Genomic DNA, 18,265 nt, shown 5'->3' on the forward strand with positions numbered 1-18,265 from the left:
GATTTCAGATGTTTCTTGAGGACAATTAAAAGGAAACTCTGAGCAGATCTTAAAGGTCTAGTAGTTTGATAATGATGTAAAAGGCCAGAAATATTCTCTAGTGCAAGTCCATGTCTAGTGCGAGTCCATGTAAGCCCTTAAAAACCATTGACAGTAGCCTACTTTTTATTAAAATGTATATTATTGTCACGGGAAGACGGAAGAAGAACTCATGTGCAGGGTTTTTTGAAAGGTTGGTGAGTGGTAGGAATTAGGGTGCTAACGATTAATCGGCGATCAATTAATTGTCGATAATAATTTAACCGATAAAACTTATCGATCATCGATTCAGGTCAACCGCGACACACTCGCCGGAGTTATGTTTGGGATCATTTTACTTTTAAAAGGCTATAGTTACACCTTCATGACTACAAGTTTGCTTGTGCATTCGCAGCCTTGTTATTTTGTGCAAATGAAAGTTATAATATTGTGTTTATTTTGTATATATCTGATTAATCAAATATAGGATGTGTTTTCGTTGAAATAACCCACTAGCAAAGGGCTTTATTACCGGTGTTTAATTACCACTTCAGTTTCAGCGTTCACAGCTCAAACAGCAATGCACGACTTATAATAACTATGATTGGGACTATCATGTTACATTATATTATAATGAGAGCACTATTTTAATAAATCGTTGTGAATTCATTGGGTTTAGTTGCCGTGGTGGAGCGCGTCCACAACAGGAGTTCTGACTAGCAGGCATCTGAGGTGGCGTTGGTGACAGTTGTATTAGTCGTCATTTGATTATTAAATAAGTATTTTAATTAAAGGATCAATCACATCGACTCATTTTACAATCCTACTAGCCCTTTATTTAGACTAAAAACCCTTCACATTCATTTGGTGAAGAACATAGCGTTTTGAGCAGCATTGCAGACTTGTCATGCTGTTGGCTATATTAAGGCTAACTAACGATTAATCGATTAATTGATAATTCATTTAAATGATGATCGATAATGGAAATTTGTGTAAATTGACATTCAGTACAGGTAGTCACAGGGGAGAAACATTGGACAATTGACCATGGAGAATCAATGATGGAGAACAGACAATGGAGAATCTTTGATCGCTAGTTTGACATGTTCGCCGATAGCCGATCAATGACCATGGCCATCAAATTTGACCTCTGATGAAATTCTGCCAGTGTCAGTCCTGATGCAGCACAGTCCCGTCAAATCAAAAACCAATAGGATCACAGAACCTGGTTATGCAATAAGTGTGACAAAAATAACCAACCACCTGCTCCACACACGTCGTCTTTGTTTTGTTCCATTTTCTTTTCAAGACAAGCCATTATCATAATTAACGCTTGATTGTTTTTGTTTGTTAGCCACCATTTCTCTAAATGCAGCTCACTGTCACCGAAAGTGTCACGGATTGATGATTAAAACTCTGGACGAATCTACTTGCGTGCATCTGTTTTTAAATAAACATTAGATTACTTGCATAGCCTCTGTTCTCTGATAACAGAAGTGATGTATCTCACTATGGGAATGCCTCAGGTGTGATCGACTGCGTTAGGGGAATAGTGGCAGGGGGCACCATGGGAACTTGTGCCACTGTCCCTCCTATATTGGTAAGTGAACCTGCTGAACTGGCCCTTAAAATTTTTGAAATGGGACCATCTACAATTAACAACCTTCTTCGTTTGCCTGGGGAAGGAAGAAAAGTGTTGAACTCCAAGGGCGGTGGAGCAGAAAACCCAACGAGCCTGATTCATCCCCAAGACACTGTTGGTGTATGGCCATGACCGTAAAGCCTAACAGTGCCTTGGGATCCATGGGGTCATCAAGAAACTCCACTTTTTCAGAAAGGCCTGAGAGTCTGAGCCATAACGCTCTTTCTCCCACCACTGTTAGCCCCATACTCCTGCTGCAGCTCTTGACCACCCTATGTGACATCCGGAAATTCAGATCTGCTATCACACAAATCTCCATCCAAAGAGCTTGGTTAGGAGAGCCTGCTTCCAGGTGGCAGCCCGACCGCACAAGCACATGTGGCAGGGAGCATCATCCACGCTCTGCCCTTCTAGAAGTGGCCATAACTCTATTCACTCTCTTTGTTCAGTAAACTCTCACCGTGACGTGTAGGTTTACTACCCCGGAGCAGTGCTATACAGAATTATTTCTGAAAATAAACTCTTATATCCCTGTATTCAATATGAACTAAATCGTATTCGATCGGGAAATAAGGCTGTTTATTCTCTTTGGTATGGAAAAACTCACCTTGACGTGGACGTTTTCCCACTTTAGCAAAATGCACCCAGCTAAAAACAATATAAGATTTACAGTGTTTGCGATGTCATCAGCCATCTTTGTCTGTAAACTGTTCAGCAGGAAATACAATAATGTGTCAATGAGAACAGCTTCCGCAATCTTCATGGGGAAGAAAGGGAGGCAGGGCTTCCTGATTGCTGTGGCGATTGATCTATAAGTCTGACAGACGGTGTAATTGATGCTTCCGCAGTTGGTCATGCCTGAGGCGTTCCCATAGTGAGACTAAATGGACGTCAGAACGAGAACTTAACTGTACAGTCTGACATAAAGACAACTGATATCCCACACCACAGTGTGACATGACTTACAGCTGGATTCATGTTTGTACAGTCTGACAAGCAACAATCGTAAAGGATTATTATAAATCGTGCAGTGTGTGCTTAAGAATACAACCCCTTTAATACTTTATTGTACTTTATCCCATCCACTGACTTAAAGGTAGGGTAGGCAATTTTGAGGCTAGCAATAGTGAGCTATATGAAAGCATAATATCCCACCCTCCCGTTGAGCGTCTCCAAAGCCACGCCTTCTTCAAATCACATAAACGCATACAGCAGGGAGCAAACAAAAGTGTCACGAGAGATGGTGTTAAACTACCTCATGTCTCAAAGCACATAACATTACAATAATAATGAACATGAACAACTTAAAGAGCACTGACCTGTACCACCTGACTGCTGCAGATTAATTTCGGCGTTGATAGTGTTGACATTGAAACACATAAATTCGAGTCACGAACTGCTCCGAGTATAACGTCACTGGTTTCCATCTCTTCCAAATCACGGTAGGTATGGCGTGAACGCATAAGCTCGTTGTTTTGGTTCAGAAGGAACTGTAAAAGGCGGCTGCTGTTTCAGTTGCGGTGCTCAGTGACTGACGTCTGTCATAACTCTGCATAGCATAAAAGGCGCTGATGTCGTGTGATGTCTGTGCGAGCAGGGTGTGTAGACGTATGAAAATACATAAGTTGACAGGCAGGTAGGACATTGTATCATTGCATTCGGATCGAATGCAGAGATTGGACTAACATTTTATTGTCATACGTTTTCCACTGACAATATACAGTACATATAAATACATTTAGTGATTGCAATCAGGATGTGAAGTGACTACTTCAACCAGCATAACAAAAATAAATTCTGGAACAAATCACCTACCCTGTCTTTAAGCGATCAAGGATAATCACATTATTCACTGTGCCAAAAGCAAGATCAAGATGCACTAAAATAGCACAGTTCCTTCCTTGAATCTGCCGGAAATCATTTGTCGCTTTTAGGATTTGAGAATAAACCGTGTCAACATAAAAATGCCAAACAGATCACACTCACACTGCCTGATCATAACCAGAATCTAGGCCATAATACTGGATCTAGTAATATATATATATATATATATATATTAAGCAGTGCAACTGTTTTTAACATTGATTATAAGAACCGTTTCTTGAGCAGCAAATCAGCATATTAGAATTACCATGTAACACTGAAAACTGGAGGAATGAATGAATGAATGAGGCATTTATATAGCGCTTTTCATATGTACTACTGTACACCCAAAGTGCTTTACATTCATATCTGGGAATCTCTCCTCAACCACCACCAGTGTGCAGCATCCACTTGGATGATGCGACGGCAGCCACAGTACAAGGCCGCCAGTGCGCTCACAACACACCAGCTATAGGTGGAGAGGAGAGAGAGTGATAGAGCCAATTCAGTGGATGGGGATTATTAGTACTAGGCCATGATTGGCAAGGGCCATTGGAGGAAATGTGGCCAGGACACCGGGGTTAAACCCCTACTCTTTACAAGAAGTGCCATGGGATTTTTAATGACCACAAAGAGTCAGGACCTCGGTTTTACGTCTCATCCGAAGGACGGACGGTCTCATCCGGTAATGGCTGCTGAAAATTCAGCTTTGCCATCCATCACAGGTATACATTTTATTTTAAAATATATTCAAATTGAAAACTTGTTTTAAATCTTACTAATATTTCACAATATTACTGTATTAAATTACTTTATAAAATAAATGCAGCCTTGGTGAGCACAAGAGACTTTTCCATTCATTCAACCATTTCCCATGTCACTTATGGTTGTGGAGATGCCGTGATCCCATCATCTCAGGCCGTGGGCAATGAAATACCCTGGATGGATGACATGAGAATATTCATAACCCAAAACTGAACAATTAAAAAAAATGTAAGTGAACAAATTAAACATAAGTAGACATGTATGGATCCATTTTTCAAATATTTATTTTGCATTCAAATAGATCATTCTCCAATATTTCATCAATCTAAGAATTTAATACTCTGATCATTAGAGGTAAAATATGTGACATGTAAATAAATATACATGGAAAAATATAAAACAATATATGAATAACTTCCAAAAATGGAAGAAAATAAACATTATCAATATTGCCATGTTTGTAGTTATCTAAAAAACAACGTATCGCACATAACTGGTCCAATGATATGAAATATATTACAATTAAAATAGGGATGCATTTCATGAGGGCATCCAAACCCCTCTTCTTCATTAAGTCGATGCCACTCAATCGTCTCAACAACGTCTTGCATGACAAATTGTTCACATCTCTTTCAAGTCACCATTTCTATTGCACAGCATTCCATGTCCCTGTCCAACCCAGAACGATGCAGACAGGAATGATAGAAACACGTGGAAATGCATCACAACATACATAAATTAGCTGAACAGGCACAATTTGAACAAAAAAAGACACAGTTCCTTTTGGGCTAGTACATATGACTTCTACACATGATGCAGGTGGTTTCAATGCAATCTAATCGACATGCTGTGTTTTCGGTAAACATCGATCGCTTCAGATAGTGATGACAAATGGATGTTTAAAACGTACATCCATCTCACTAAATGTATGATAAAAGAATGTGATGTATGACTAGTAAAATTGCCTTCCCAAGAAACAGTGTCTGGCATATTGTGTAAAAGTGCTGGCATTGGAGTAAAAAGGAAAGAAAGTGCTTGTAAGACAAAATATTCATTTTTGGAGGAACACGGGATGTCTTCTACTCAATCAGACAAATAATCACAGCTAAAAGCCTTGTGGCTTCGTAATCTAAACTAATTTCCCTTCTAATATAAATCTGAGTAGGACCAAAGAGTTAAGCCAAACCACACTAAAATAATGCAGTATGATAAATATTGCAGTTTTAAATTAACATTTGTCAATAGGAAGAATATAATAAATGTACTCATTAAAAATGTATTGATATTTGAGTCGTACAGCCTGTGTATCCTCTTGTACTGGTAGGGGTTGATGTATACCATCCATATATTTTGTACATTTCTTGATCCTTTACCTCCACTGTGCAACGATGCATGAAAAATCCAATTAAACAAAACATCATCCAAAGACATTTTGATCAAAAGATCACAGAAGGCGTTTCGCCCAGTAGCTGGTGCCATCATCTCCGGTAAGCCAAAGTCAATTTGCCCGTTTCCCTCCCCTCACAGATCATCCGTTAAACTCTCAGGCACTTCTAAGCTCTCTCTCTCTCTAGGAGCCCAGGTCCTCTTTGCAACCATTGGCACACATTTAATCTTTTCTGGAAGTTGTTACTGTGTACTTGTTCCTATAACGTCCCATGTTCCTCCTGGTCATGCACGAGTATCCGGGTTGTATCAGTGTCCCTTTGTGCTGCCAGGTCGTACTTGCAAATAAATTGGAAGAGCTAAGTGTCCCACCCTGTGGTCCTTCTTCTGTCCCGATGCTGGAATGGACATTCTGGATGGTGTCACGGAGGCTGTTACTGGAAGGCATGATCAGCCGGTGGACCATAAGAAAAACCTGGGAATGCTCCAGCTGCCTCCCGTACGCTGCTGGTCATGTGCAGGTTATCAGTGTTGCATAGGGAGGTCGACACAGGTAAGTGTGTGAACTCTGGGTCAAAGTGCCGAAGGTCAGTGGGACCACTCTGTAGATTTAATAGAGACAATTTATTACATCTCTATGCAAAGACAAGGATTTATGGTAAACTAAAATATACTTTGAGGCAAGACACTACAAGCAAAACCATTTTTTCATGCACTGGTCAATTTTACGATTTTGAGCTATTTTGCTTCCAAGAAAGGTGTTTATTATTATTCTTTATGTATTTGCATCTGTAGATTTCAAATAATACATACATTTAAAGGCCTATTTCTCAAAATTAATAAAAAAAAAAAACAACTAAAACTATTTAAAACTTAAGTAGCACTTGCATACACCAAACATACTCTATTCACCTGTGGTGCCTTGCCTTAATGTCATTGCTTATATGTCATGTATTTAAAATATTTTGGTAATTACACATTTGTAATGATGAAATTTATTTAAAAATATATGAACTTTAAATGTAATATTGAATAACACACTACAGTACTTTACAAGTGCTTTAGTATGCACATCAACACTTCAAAATAAATGTGCTTCTTTAAAGCACAACAAAAGATTATTAAAACATACTGATTTAAAATGTACTAAAATTATTACAAATTATTACTCTGCAGGGAAATTATTAACTTACCACTGAAGGAATGAAAGGAGGGATGATCTTTTTAGCCATGAGGTCGTCCCAGTTGATAGGAGAGAAGAAGCTGTGGAACTTCAGTTCCAGCTACAAATAAGTTTAAATTAGAATTGCAAATCTCATGAAAATAAACCATATGTGAGTAGCACTGGTGTGTTTTTCCACTTACAAAATCATCTTTGGACCCCAGTCTCTTGGTACGGTCCTTGTGCAGCAAACCCTCCAGCAGGTCACGGCCAGAATTGGACACATTAGGCTTCAGAACCAGAGGCTTGTGAAGGATGTTGTTGTACATCTCGGCAGTGTTGCGACTGTAGAATGGAGGCTAGAAAAACAAAGAGCGAGAGATTAATTGTTTGCTACATGTATCCTTTGTTACCCTGTAAAAAAAATTGTTTCAATTTAAAAAAGTAAGTGTTCGTGCTGCCTTAAAATTTTAAGTTTAGTCAACTTAAATATCCAAGTTATCTCTTAGTTCAAGTTGACTAAACGTACAATTTTAAGGCAGCATGAACACTTACTTTCTTAAGTTGAAATAACATTTTTTTTTTTTACAGTGTACAACTGATCTAGTCATTTTCCATGCAAAAGGTCTTCTCACCAGTCCATACAGCATCTCAAACAGTACTGATCCCAGGCACCACCAGTCTACTGTACGATCATAGGCCTGTTTCTGGAGGACCTCAGGTGCCAAGTACTGTGGGGAAAAAAAGAAAGAAAGAAATCAAAACACTGTTTAAATCCAAATTTCTTGTTAAATACATACTATCTTATCTTCCCCCGTGAAAAGAAGTACACTTTAAGATACTTTAAATAAAAGAGCACTTATTACAGAAATAATATACTTTAAAATAATACACAAGTGTGAACTGAATACAATGTTTTCAGACACAGGAATAAATGAAAATGTAAATACAGTATGGTTAATCTGTACTGCTGAATGTACTGAAACATTTATGGTAAATTAAATATACTTTAATTTAATTTCTATTGAAACTTATTTGTTTAACATTTAACATTTAGTTTGACATTTTAAAAGTGTACTTAGGTGTGTTAAACAGTCAAGAAAGTGTACTCTCTAAGTGGCCCTTTATTTCATTATTATTATAATATCATCTGCAAAAACATTTTGTTTTAAAATATACTTTTAAGTTTGAAGTACAGTACAAGTGCACATTCAATACAATAAAGCGCACTTCTTTTTCACAAGATAGTATTTTATGAATGACTCACCTCAGGAGTTCCACAGAACGTTGTGGTTGTGCCATTTGATTCCAGTCCCTCTTTGCACAGACCGAAATCTGTCAGCACAATGTGACCCTGACAGTCCAAGAGGATGTTCTCTGGCTTTAAGTCTCTGTGAAAATTGACAGGTAAAGGTAAGACCCCATGGTCATAATGAACAGAATAATGAACAGAGTTCAACTGCTTCTCCACTAGAAGGCACTGCATGCATTCACATACCTGTAAACTATGTGCAGTGAGTGGAGATAACCGAGAGCACTAGCTATCTCAGCAGCATAAAACCTTGCCCTGGGCTCCAGAAACACCCTCTCACGCTGGAGGTGGTAGAACAGCTGCAGGAGAAAAACATACCAAGAGTTCATCAATTCAGTCATCTATTTTAAGCTGAGGCGTGGCCTCTTTCAGGCTATGAATGCATTGTTTACTAACCTCGCCTCCATTGACGTAGTCTAGCACGAAGTACAGTTTGTCTGTGGTTTGGAAAGAGAAGTGCAGCCCAACCAGGAATGGATGTTTGATATTTTTCATTAATACACTCCTTTCCGCCATTATATGCTTTTGCTGAAAAACATTTGAAGTGTCATTGTTATGATTGTGGCGAATTGCTTTCGCATCTATATGAGAACATTGCATTAGGTCTTACCTCTTTCTTTTTCAGAATGATTTTCTTCTGTAGCACCTTCACAGCATAGTATTGTTCGCTCTCCTTGTGCCGCGCGAGCAGAACCTGTGGAATAAGACGCCGTTAGCATTCTCAGTTTAGAATATGACATAAATGTTTACATCTTGACTGTATAAAAAATGAAACGTTACCCACCTTTCCAAAGCTCCCCTTCCCAATGATCTTTAAGTAGTCAAAATCTGAAGGTTGGATCCTGTTAAGGAAATTAAATAACATCAGTAATGCAAACAGCAAATGGCCTGACTGACTGAAATCAAATTAACCAAACAAAAGATTGAGAACAGAAGATGGGAAGAGTAACTACGTACTGTGTTTCTTCAGCCAAAGAGCTCCTGGGATTGGTCAAACACAGGTGATTCTCTTCCAGCTCCTCATTCTGGTTTTCATCGATTTTTAAGAATGAACCAACCTCATCACTGAAAAGAGAAACATTTAAAAATGTTTACTTCAGATAATCAACTTTGTTCAAAACCCACAGTTTGTAAAACCAAAGACAAACAAACTGATAGTTACAATGGAAATCTACGGGGCCAAATGTAAGTGTTTCTTCCCTTAATACCGTTTTTTATTAAAACACGTATTTAAAACTTGTGATTAATTTGAGCTATATTGGCACTCCCAGTTTCTGTTAATAATGTTATACTTATTATATTATATTATAGTTACAGTACTATATTATATCACTGTAAAAAATCCAACTTACGTTTTGTATGACAAACTCAGTTTTTAAAGTTTATTCAACTATTTAACATGAAAAAAGTTGAGATAACTCAAACACTTAAGTTGAGAAAACTCAAAAATGTCCTGCAGCTGGTTGCCTTAAACGTTTAAGTTTTCTCAACTTTTTTTTTTTACAGTGTAGAGGGCCTTAAAATATTGTGTTAGGCAGTGAGTCAAAAAGGTTGAGAACCACTGCTTTAAATGAATTATTTCTTGTAATGCCTTTGCACACCGATAGATGGCAGTGTTGTTAAAGTTTATGTGGGGCTATATCTGGTATTGGAACATTCATAAATCTACAATTAATAGATCAAATAATATTTCGTTGAAACCATTTGCCTTCATAAAATCAGTCCTCCTGCCCTGTCCTCCTACTTTTAGTCAATTGAGGGCATCTTCAGCATGAATGAATATTGTGGAGCATATGGAGGGTAGAGATGCGGTGAGAAATTTTCCACTGGTCCGACCTGAATGGCTCTAAGACCAAATGGGCCGCACTTAATTGAATTAGGCCCTTATCCTCGTCTAGGGGACATTAGGGATTTTCTCAAAGGTGCTTACTGCAGCCAAGCAGCGGCCTGGACAGCTGCTTTTCACAGAGCACTATTCTGGTGCTTGGCTTTATCCTGCCGGTACAGATTAACCTACACAATTAGCAGAATGAACATCTAAAGTCCGATGATGGGATTACAGGTTACACCAGAGGTTACAGTGTTGCCTTGGCGAATGAATGCTGGAAATTTCCTGAACCACTTTCTTGCTGATTTTGAAACACAGAAATCATCATGATCTTATTTGTTCATCGTCAAATCTACATGTAGGCTAACTGTAAAAGCAGCATCATGCATTTGTTTTTTAATTCATCATATAATTAAATATTGGGATACTTACTGTTGACAAATGGGAGGGTTGGAAACAAGCTTCTGGATGAAGTCGTTTAAGCCCATCTTCCTTTCTTTAATAAAAGCTGAAATGAAAAATAACCATTTACGTCAGAAGGAAATCCACAGCTGACGTCATTAACACCTTGCATTTGAACCGATTTGAACTGAGTGAAGTGGCAACCGTACGAGAAGGGAAACCCTTAAAAAATCTTAAAGGTTATCGGTAATCATTTGCACGTCAGGTCTCTATATCAGAAATCATGTTTTATACATGATGTGATTCAGAATCCGTGTGAATGTAGTTTAATGTCAAGAACGTCTCAGTGTTACACAACAGACCGCATTGCTCACTGTGTGCAACTGTAGGAACATATCACGAACGGTACTCATAATTTCTTTCATCCTCATGAAACACCTACCACATAATTTAATTAACCAATTTAAAAACAATTAAACCCGAAGAAAAATGCAATGCAATATATGTTTTAATTATTTAGCCTAATTATGATTTTTTTTTTTAAAATGAAGTATAGAAAAAAAATGCGACTAACGAAAAAAATAATAATAAATCATAGACCTAACGTTAATTAAAATAGACTGTACAAACACAATAACGGCTATCACTTCTAAAGACATTTTTCTCCCATTACAGTTTTTTTTTTTTTTTTTGACATATTGCATCCTTTTTTTTCTAAAGCATAATCAAATAAGCAAAGTCTTTTATAGACATAACTAAAATAAAATAACTCCAATAACTCCAATCTGTTGAGAGAGACGTACCGGTGAGAACTGACACGATTCCCCTCATCTTGCAGTATGTCAAGTCGCATCCAGCCTGAGTAACTGCCATCACTTTTATTTTCTAAGAGTAAATCCACAGGAGGAATGTATTCCTTTAGAAGCCTTTTATTGCAACTCACTGATCTCCCAGCAGCGGACCGTTTGAGTTTGACGAAGCGCACTGCAGGGTTTTGATGCCAGGCTGTTGGAAGGACAGCGCTACTGTCTTTACCCGCCAGCGCTGGACTCGTATTTTTATACGGAACACGTGGTTGTGGAGGCGAGGCTCTGACATCACTTGAGTAACCGAGGAGACTTGCGGAATGTGACGTCACGGGATCCCACGAATCTCTGTTTCACCGGTAGGGGGCGATGCAAGGGGAGGGGGAGCGGAAGCGCTTCCATTCAAGTGAACGAGATTCACGTTCCGACAATTGAAATTGCTACACAGCTGGCTGACCATCTCATCATAGTGTGACATATTAACTCCTAATCCTTATCAGTAATGGTGAAGCAGTAAAAAATGAGAAATGAAATGCATTCAGTGAAATTAGGGCTGTAGGATCATGCACATTAGGCTACATGAGATTATGGTGTCTCTCTGTTAATGGAAGACATTCCTGTGCTGAACAGATGTGCTAAAAAATATTCTCCCCATAACTGAGAATGACGCACAATGTTAATCTGTTAAAGCCTGTGTTTTAACAGATTCTCATCTGTGTGAACAAGGCACCATGTTCAAGCAATCCGACCAGGTCAAGGGTGTGAGGAGGCTGCGCTATCAAGGGTTACGTAAACCGATACTCTGAGCCACATCATTTATTTTTCAGCCTGTTCTCCATGTGGTCCACTGACCCTGTAAGTTATATAAGTGTGTCATGATGCCATCCTCGATCTTATATACAGTATTTGTCCGGTTAGACATCAAGGAGGACAACTAGGTATAACCCAGGGATTTCGATTTGGGGTCGCAGGGGGCCGCAAGAGAGTATAAAGGGGTCTGCAGAAAAGTGTATGTTTACAGTGAAAATGTATATAATGTAACTGTGTGTGTATGTATGTGTATATATATATATATATATATATATATATATATGTATATATATATATATATATATTATTATTATTATTATTATTATTACTAAATAAATATTTATTTTTTTATATACTTACAGTGAATATGTATATAATGTAACTATGTGTATTTATATAAATATATATTATTACTAAATATATTATTTTTGTATTATATACAGTTAGATTTATATATATATTGATATTTTCACTTTAAACATACATTTTTCTGCAGACCACCTTATACTCTTGCGGCCCCCTGGGACCCCAGTTTAAAATCTCTGTGTTTATTTTTATATTTTCCATTTTCTTTTTCTTTTTAAAGTTTAATAATTTTGTTGTGAGACTCTGTCATTTTTATTAGTCTTTTTTTTATATGTATCTATAGGCTAAAGTTTTCATAAATTTTTAATATTTGATTGTCATTTTATAGCCTGCATCAAGTTAAACTAAATAAAAAAGAGAAATGTTGCTTTAACAAACATAAACCCTGGTGCACATGATTTGCATTTTCACTTCCATAGAACCATTTGGGGCATTCTTCTGGAATGTATAACCTGTTCTATCTGTAAATCCAGTCTACACATAATGCCGCTGGTATCCTTTCATTTTACACAAAGAGGATAAGTTCTTTTTGAGAGCTTTAAAATCACCTGACTTGCCAAGTTCTGTTTACGCAAGCAGGATCGGGTGGCATGACATTATCTGATTTAAGAGTTACATGCTTTGTATCCAACCAAACATCCTTTCAGATAGCAGTTAGGAGGAACCCTGCAGGGAAATTCAGCTGGAGCAGGTTTCAAATAACAAAAAGATGGAGAAGGTATTCAGTGGAATACTGGATGCTTATCAGGTTCCACTGTATTTCAGCTCATAACGGATGAATAATAGACAGATGTAAGATTTCAAGCCATTTCGATGTATTCCTATATTTTATATACCCAAAATGACTTACTCGTCTATGAAAATAAACAAAAAATACTGTAATACTGATGAAAAAACGACTGATGATTACTTGCAATCTAGATTTTTTGGCAAATCAAAAGCTCCAATAACCTAAAACCCTTTCAAATAAGTAAACATTTGTTCGTTTATGCTGACACTAGGACAGAGAAACAACAATATTATCCACCCTATCAGGTGACTATATCTGGTGGTTCAGCTTTAAAACATTTTCTTTTTTTGTCTCGTCTCTCCCTTCCACTAACTTCCCCATATTTCCACATAACCGTGTTACTGTAACAGTTTCTCATATGCCAAGAGCACAGGTGGCAAAGTCTTTCCGCTGCTCACCGAATGTCCTTTGAATGAGTCATTCTGTCATAGTTGTCAGAGATCCAATTATTACTATTTATTTCCTGTTACTATACTTGCCACGTTGCCGTGGAGACGCAGGTCGACCGAGAGTGTGCATTTGCATAACAGGCCGAGCGTCTTTCGGTCAAATACCGTCTGCCACACTCTGGTGGGCAGGAAGTGAATCATCTGAAGAGAAGGGGGAGTTTATTCTTGACTTCTGCACCTCCTCTCACTGCTCAGGGCCGATTGCCTTTCTGGCTTGCGCCAACCTCATGCCCACACACTCATGTATAATAGATCGATTTCTCTAGCTGCCATTAGCTTAGTCCGACCCATGGTCTTGATGTTTGATGTCTCAGTTCTGTGCTTGACTAATTGATTCGTGATTCCCTCTATTTGCATTTTTATCTCTCTTATCTCATCCTTAATATGCCACATCTATGTATTGTTCTCTGTGATGTGTTTGTGTTTGTGTAGAGCTCAATGGGAGCTGTGTAATGGGCATTGAGGCATCTGCAGGTGGGTGTTCTTCAACTGTTAACTATCAACTATGTTGCAGGGGAGACATGAGTTAGAAAACAAGTTACATGAATACTAGTAGGCCTGCACCATTGGTGGAGCACTTCATTGTCATTTTGGGGTGAATCCTGCATTAAGACGATCCATAAATTTAATATAGGCCTAGCCTATATCAAATAGCTACAAAGAGGAAATGGAAACCATTTACAATAAAGTTCAATAATGCATTATGCATTAACTAATGCATTACATAACCAACTGAACCTTATTGTAAAGTGTTAGAGAAAATCTATTGAAAATGGCCTGAAATAGTTACTTAGAAATATAAATAATGACATTAATTTATAGATTAAGCTTTTTTTTCACCAAATAATATCATTAAATAATATCAGTATATCCCAAAGCAAATCTTCTTTGTTAACAATTGACACTGATTGAGTCACTGTTATAACAGAAAGTCTTCTGAAATCTCTGCAAAATTCCAGTTCGTGACATCTCAATACCGCAGTTTGGGGGTTTCACGTTACTGTATTTCCCCTAAAAGATTCATATGTGTGAGGTAACTATTGTTGTTTCTCTTTCTAAGTGGTAAGAATTGAAGTTAACATGAAACAGCATCCACAACCAATTTTACTTTCAGTCACACTTTATATTAGGTGTCCTTAACTATGCACTTATACAAAAACAGTACAATGTACTTAATGTGTTGTTGTATTGTTATTGCTATTGAGGTGGGATACGGGTATAGGGTTGGATAAGGTTTAAGGGAAGGGCCAACAGTGTAATTATGGATGTAATTACAGAAATTAATTACAGCTGTAATTACATGGTATATTTCAAGTACAATGTAAAAAACATGTATGTACACAATAAGTGCATTGTACATTAAAGACACCTAAAGGGACCTTATTTTCTTATATTCTTATGTGATACCTGTTTCTAAATGAAACAATATTATGAGGGAAAAATAATCAATAATCAAACATTGGAATAAAGTGCACTGATAAATCATGCACAATTAAGCCATGTACAGTATATGTGTATTTAGTATATGTGTCGAAGGCTAATGTAGGTTGAATGTAAAAGTGAAACAGAGCATCCTCACCCAGGTAACAGATGAAACAAACAAAGCCAAAGAGATCAAAGCCTAGACAACTAAATCAGACTAAAGTGGATTATGTCTGTTGTGATTAATGAATGAATGGATGGACTGGCAAACCTGATCTACTGAACACAATATGTGCCGTGATAATGATTTTATCTGTAATATTGCTTCCTTTTTGCAAAATGAAGGACTTAAAATAGGTACAAAAAGTGAGGGCAAAGAATCCAGAATATAAATAGAATATACATATATTGGCCTTTTTATAAAGGCGGTGCAAATGTCACATTTGAGAAAAATGTATTTAACCTGACATGAAAAATATACACATCCAATGACTTCTGCCATCCTTAAAGTGAAATCTAAAAAGTTCCTTCCCTTGAATGGTGTTTCTTTTCTAATGAGGTCAGTTTGACGGCTTGGGCAGAGCATCCTTAACAAACACCTCAGTCTGCTGTCAGCGAGAGATGGTGAGGAGGTGCGTGAAAATCAAGCCCTGCCCTCTATTTCATATTTAGTTTCCCTCAGAAATACATAACAATACGGAAGTCTACCGCAACATCCGGTTCATTTAACATGGGAATTTTATGTGTCTTACCTCAGAGGTTTTGTCTTTTCAACTGGATCCTACAATTCAAATCATACAGCATCACAATCCATCGCTATTTTTAATTATGAACTCATTTTAATGACCAAAAACACAATATTTTGTAACTTTGTTACAACCTGATTTTCTCTCATTACAAAAAAGCAACTTCAAAATTGTGACACCTAAGAGCTAACATATTTTTATTCGGATCTGTTCTACAAGATGACGAGAAGTACATATATATATATATATATATATATATATACATACATATTTCTTTTAAATATTTAGGTGTTAGCTGCATTTGTCAAGAACAACTATTCAACCCTGTTACACAAGTTACTGTAAATGTTGTTCTTACATTCATTACTAATATATATTTGTAAATAAATATGAACAAGCGTTTAGTCCTCAACTATCTAACCCTACTTAGTGACGGCATCATTTAGGCCAAATTTACAACCCTGTTACTGTTATCCTGTTACTCATATAGTTCTTTATTTATTTTTATTTTTTTATGTAAATATTGTCCATGTAATATTGATGTTTATTTCATGATCATAAGCATCACTCAGAGCTTTAAGCTTTATTTAGACATGTCACACATATTTGGAAACAGGGTTGCAAAAATTGCATAAACAAATGATCCTAGGCGCACGGCATCACAATTCCTTTGTTACAGTGAGTACAGTTTACAGTCAACCTGTATATTAGGTGTCTTTAACTACAATTTACTCAGGCCTAATAAAAAAAATAAGTACAATGTTGTGTTTATGCTGTATTGCAAATCACTTTTGCTGCTATTGAGGTGAGATACAGGTAAGGGTAGGGACAGGTTTGGAGGTGGTTAGGTTCAAGAGTGGGTTAAAAGTGTAACAACAGTACAACAGTGTAATTACAGAGTAATTGAAGAAGTAATTAAAGGCAGGTAATTTTAATAATACAAGTATAATGTAAAACATGTATTTATACATAATAAGTGCATTGTATCAAATGTATGAATTTAAATGTTAGCACATAGACACCTAATATAAAGTGGGACCACGTTTTATTATAGTTTTTTTTTTTTTAAGACCATTATCTACTCTTTTTGACCCTTATATAAATAAATGGTCCATTTACTAAAAGAGTGTGATACAGTATGTTGATGTATTCATATGTTTGATGCAGTTCAGTATTACACGTTTCTGCAGCTCAGTTTCAATAAATGGTCATTTTGAACCAAAAAGGAAGGTTTCTCAAAGATCAATGAAAATATAATTTCATCTTGATAAATCTCATAAAATTGAAAATTTAGAAGTAACATTTCACATAGTTAAACAGGACAGAGCAGGACTCTGTAAAGGTAAAGTAAAATGGTAACACTTTACAAGAAGGTCCCATTACTTAACATGCATTAACATTACCTAACAACGAGGAATACATTGCAACAGTATTTATTTATCTTTCTTAAGGTTAGTTATTAGACATACAACTGAAATAGAAAATACAACTGCATATTGTTAGTTCATGTTAGGTCCATAAGAATATTAACAGATATCCTACAGATTTTAACTATGTATTGTATGTTGAAATTAACATGAACTAAGATTAATACATGTTTTAGAAGCCTTATTCATTGTTAGTTCATGTTAACTAATGTAGATACCAAATGTTAACAAACGGAACCTTGTTGTGAAGTTTTACCTGTAAAAATTACAAACTTTGTTACAACTAGGGTGATACTGGTCAGTTTTTAGTTGAAAAACTTCCTACCTATAAATGATTTCTTCCCAGTCTTCATGGTCATTTAAGAGCGTATCTCTCAGTCCAAAGTAGATCCTTCTTCTTTATTGTGCTTTGACAGGAATCCTTTTAAAAGCTGATTCTAATGCAGTATCCTCAGCAGTTCATCATTTTGAAACATTTTGCATGTGAACAAGCATGTGTGTGCGGGTGTGTGTAGGTGTGTGTCTAAATCTCTCTAGTGCTGCAGTATTGTTAGAGGCGGTCTCATCGCTTCAATTTCAAAGATCAGCAAATTATTGGCCTCATCACTCTTAGCTCTGTATCTCTTCGCCTCTCTGTTTGCTCTCCTTGTCTTTCTCATAGTTCAATGATAACTGAAACCAAAAACTGGTGACGTATGTCCAGCCTCCCTTGTTCTTGAGTCTTGCAAACAAAACAAAGCGACAGGTGTCGGATAGCAGCTCGTCTCACGAGTGTCCTGGTACCGCCCTATAGGGAAACCAGTTTCCAGGTTACAGCAGTCACTAGGGCAATACCTGCACCATCTTCTACACTAGTTTAATTGTGCCATAAGCTTCTAATGACTTCCCAGGTCCATTGCTACGCTCTGGGAATATCTTACATAAAATAAAAAAACGAATAAAAACAATGACTTGGCAAGTTTTTCTAGTTTCTTGCTGTTAGAAATTGCGTAGTCAGGCAAATGTGCAGCTACACCTGGCCAGGATGATTTGTGTAAATAGGCCAGAGACGGTGCATTTATTACATACACA

At 37.0% G+C, this 18,265-nt stretch overlaps 1 protein-coding gene across 2 annotated transcripts; it reads right to left on the reverse strand.

Moving 5' to 3' along the window:
• Positions 1-4,548: 4,548 nt before the first annotated feature.
• Positions 4,549-17,967, reverse strand: LOC307163093 (serine/threonine-protein kinase Sgk1). Of its 2 annotated transcripts, none has more exons than XM_079878951.1 (12): positions 17,520-17,967; positions 10,409-10,484; positions 9,106-9,213; positions 8,933-8,990; positions 8,759-8,842; positions 8,545-8,676; positions 8,335-8,447; positions 8,104-8,227; positions 7,472-7,567; positions 7,040-7,195; positions 6,868-6,957; positions 4,549-6,276 (listed from the first exon to the last, which is right to left on the reverse strand). In XM_079878951.1, exons 1-12 carry the CDS (start codon positions 17,551-17,553, stop codon positions 6,109-6,111), a joined length of 1,239 nt encoding a protein of 412 aa, XP_079735077.1. In that variant the 5' UTR covers positions 17,554-17,967; the 3' UTR covers positions 4,549-6,108. The 2 variants fall into 2 exon arrangements, with proteins under 2 accessions (XP_079735077.1, XP_079735076.1); XM_079878950.1 differs by lacking the exon at positions 17,520-17,967 and adding an exon at positions 11,182-11,455 and having other exon boundaries at positions 4,550-6,276.
• Between the last annotated feature and the right edge of the window lie 298 nt (positions 17,968-18,265).

Source organism: Squalius cephalus (genome assembly GCF_949319135.1).
Source record: "Squalius cephalus genome assembly, chromosome: 8".
In the NCBI taxonomy this organism is placed as follows: Eukaryota; Metazoa; Chordata; class Actinopteri; order Cypriniformes; family Leuciscidae; genus Squalius; species Squalius cephalus.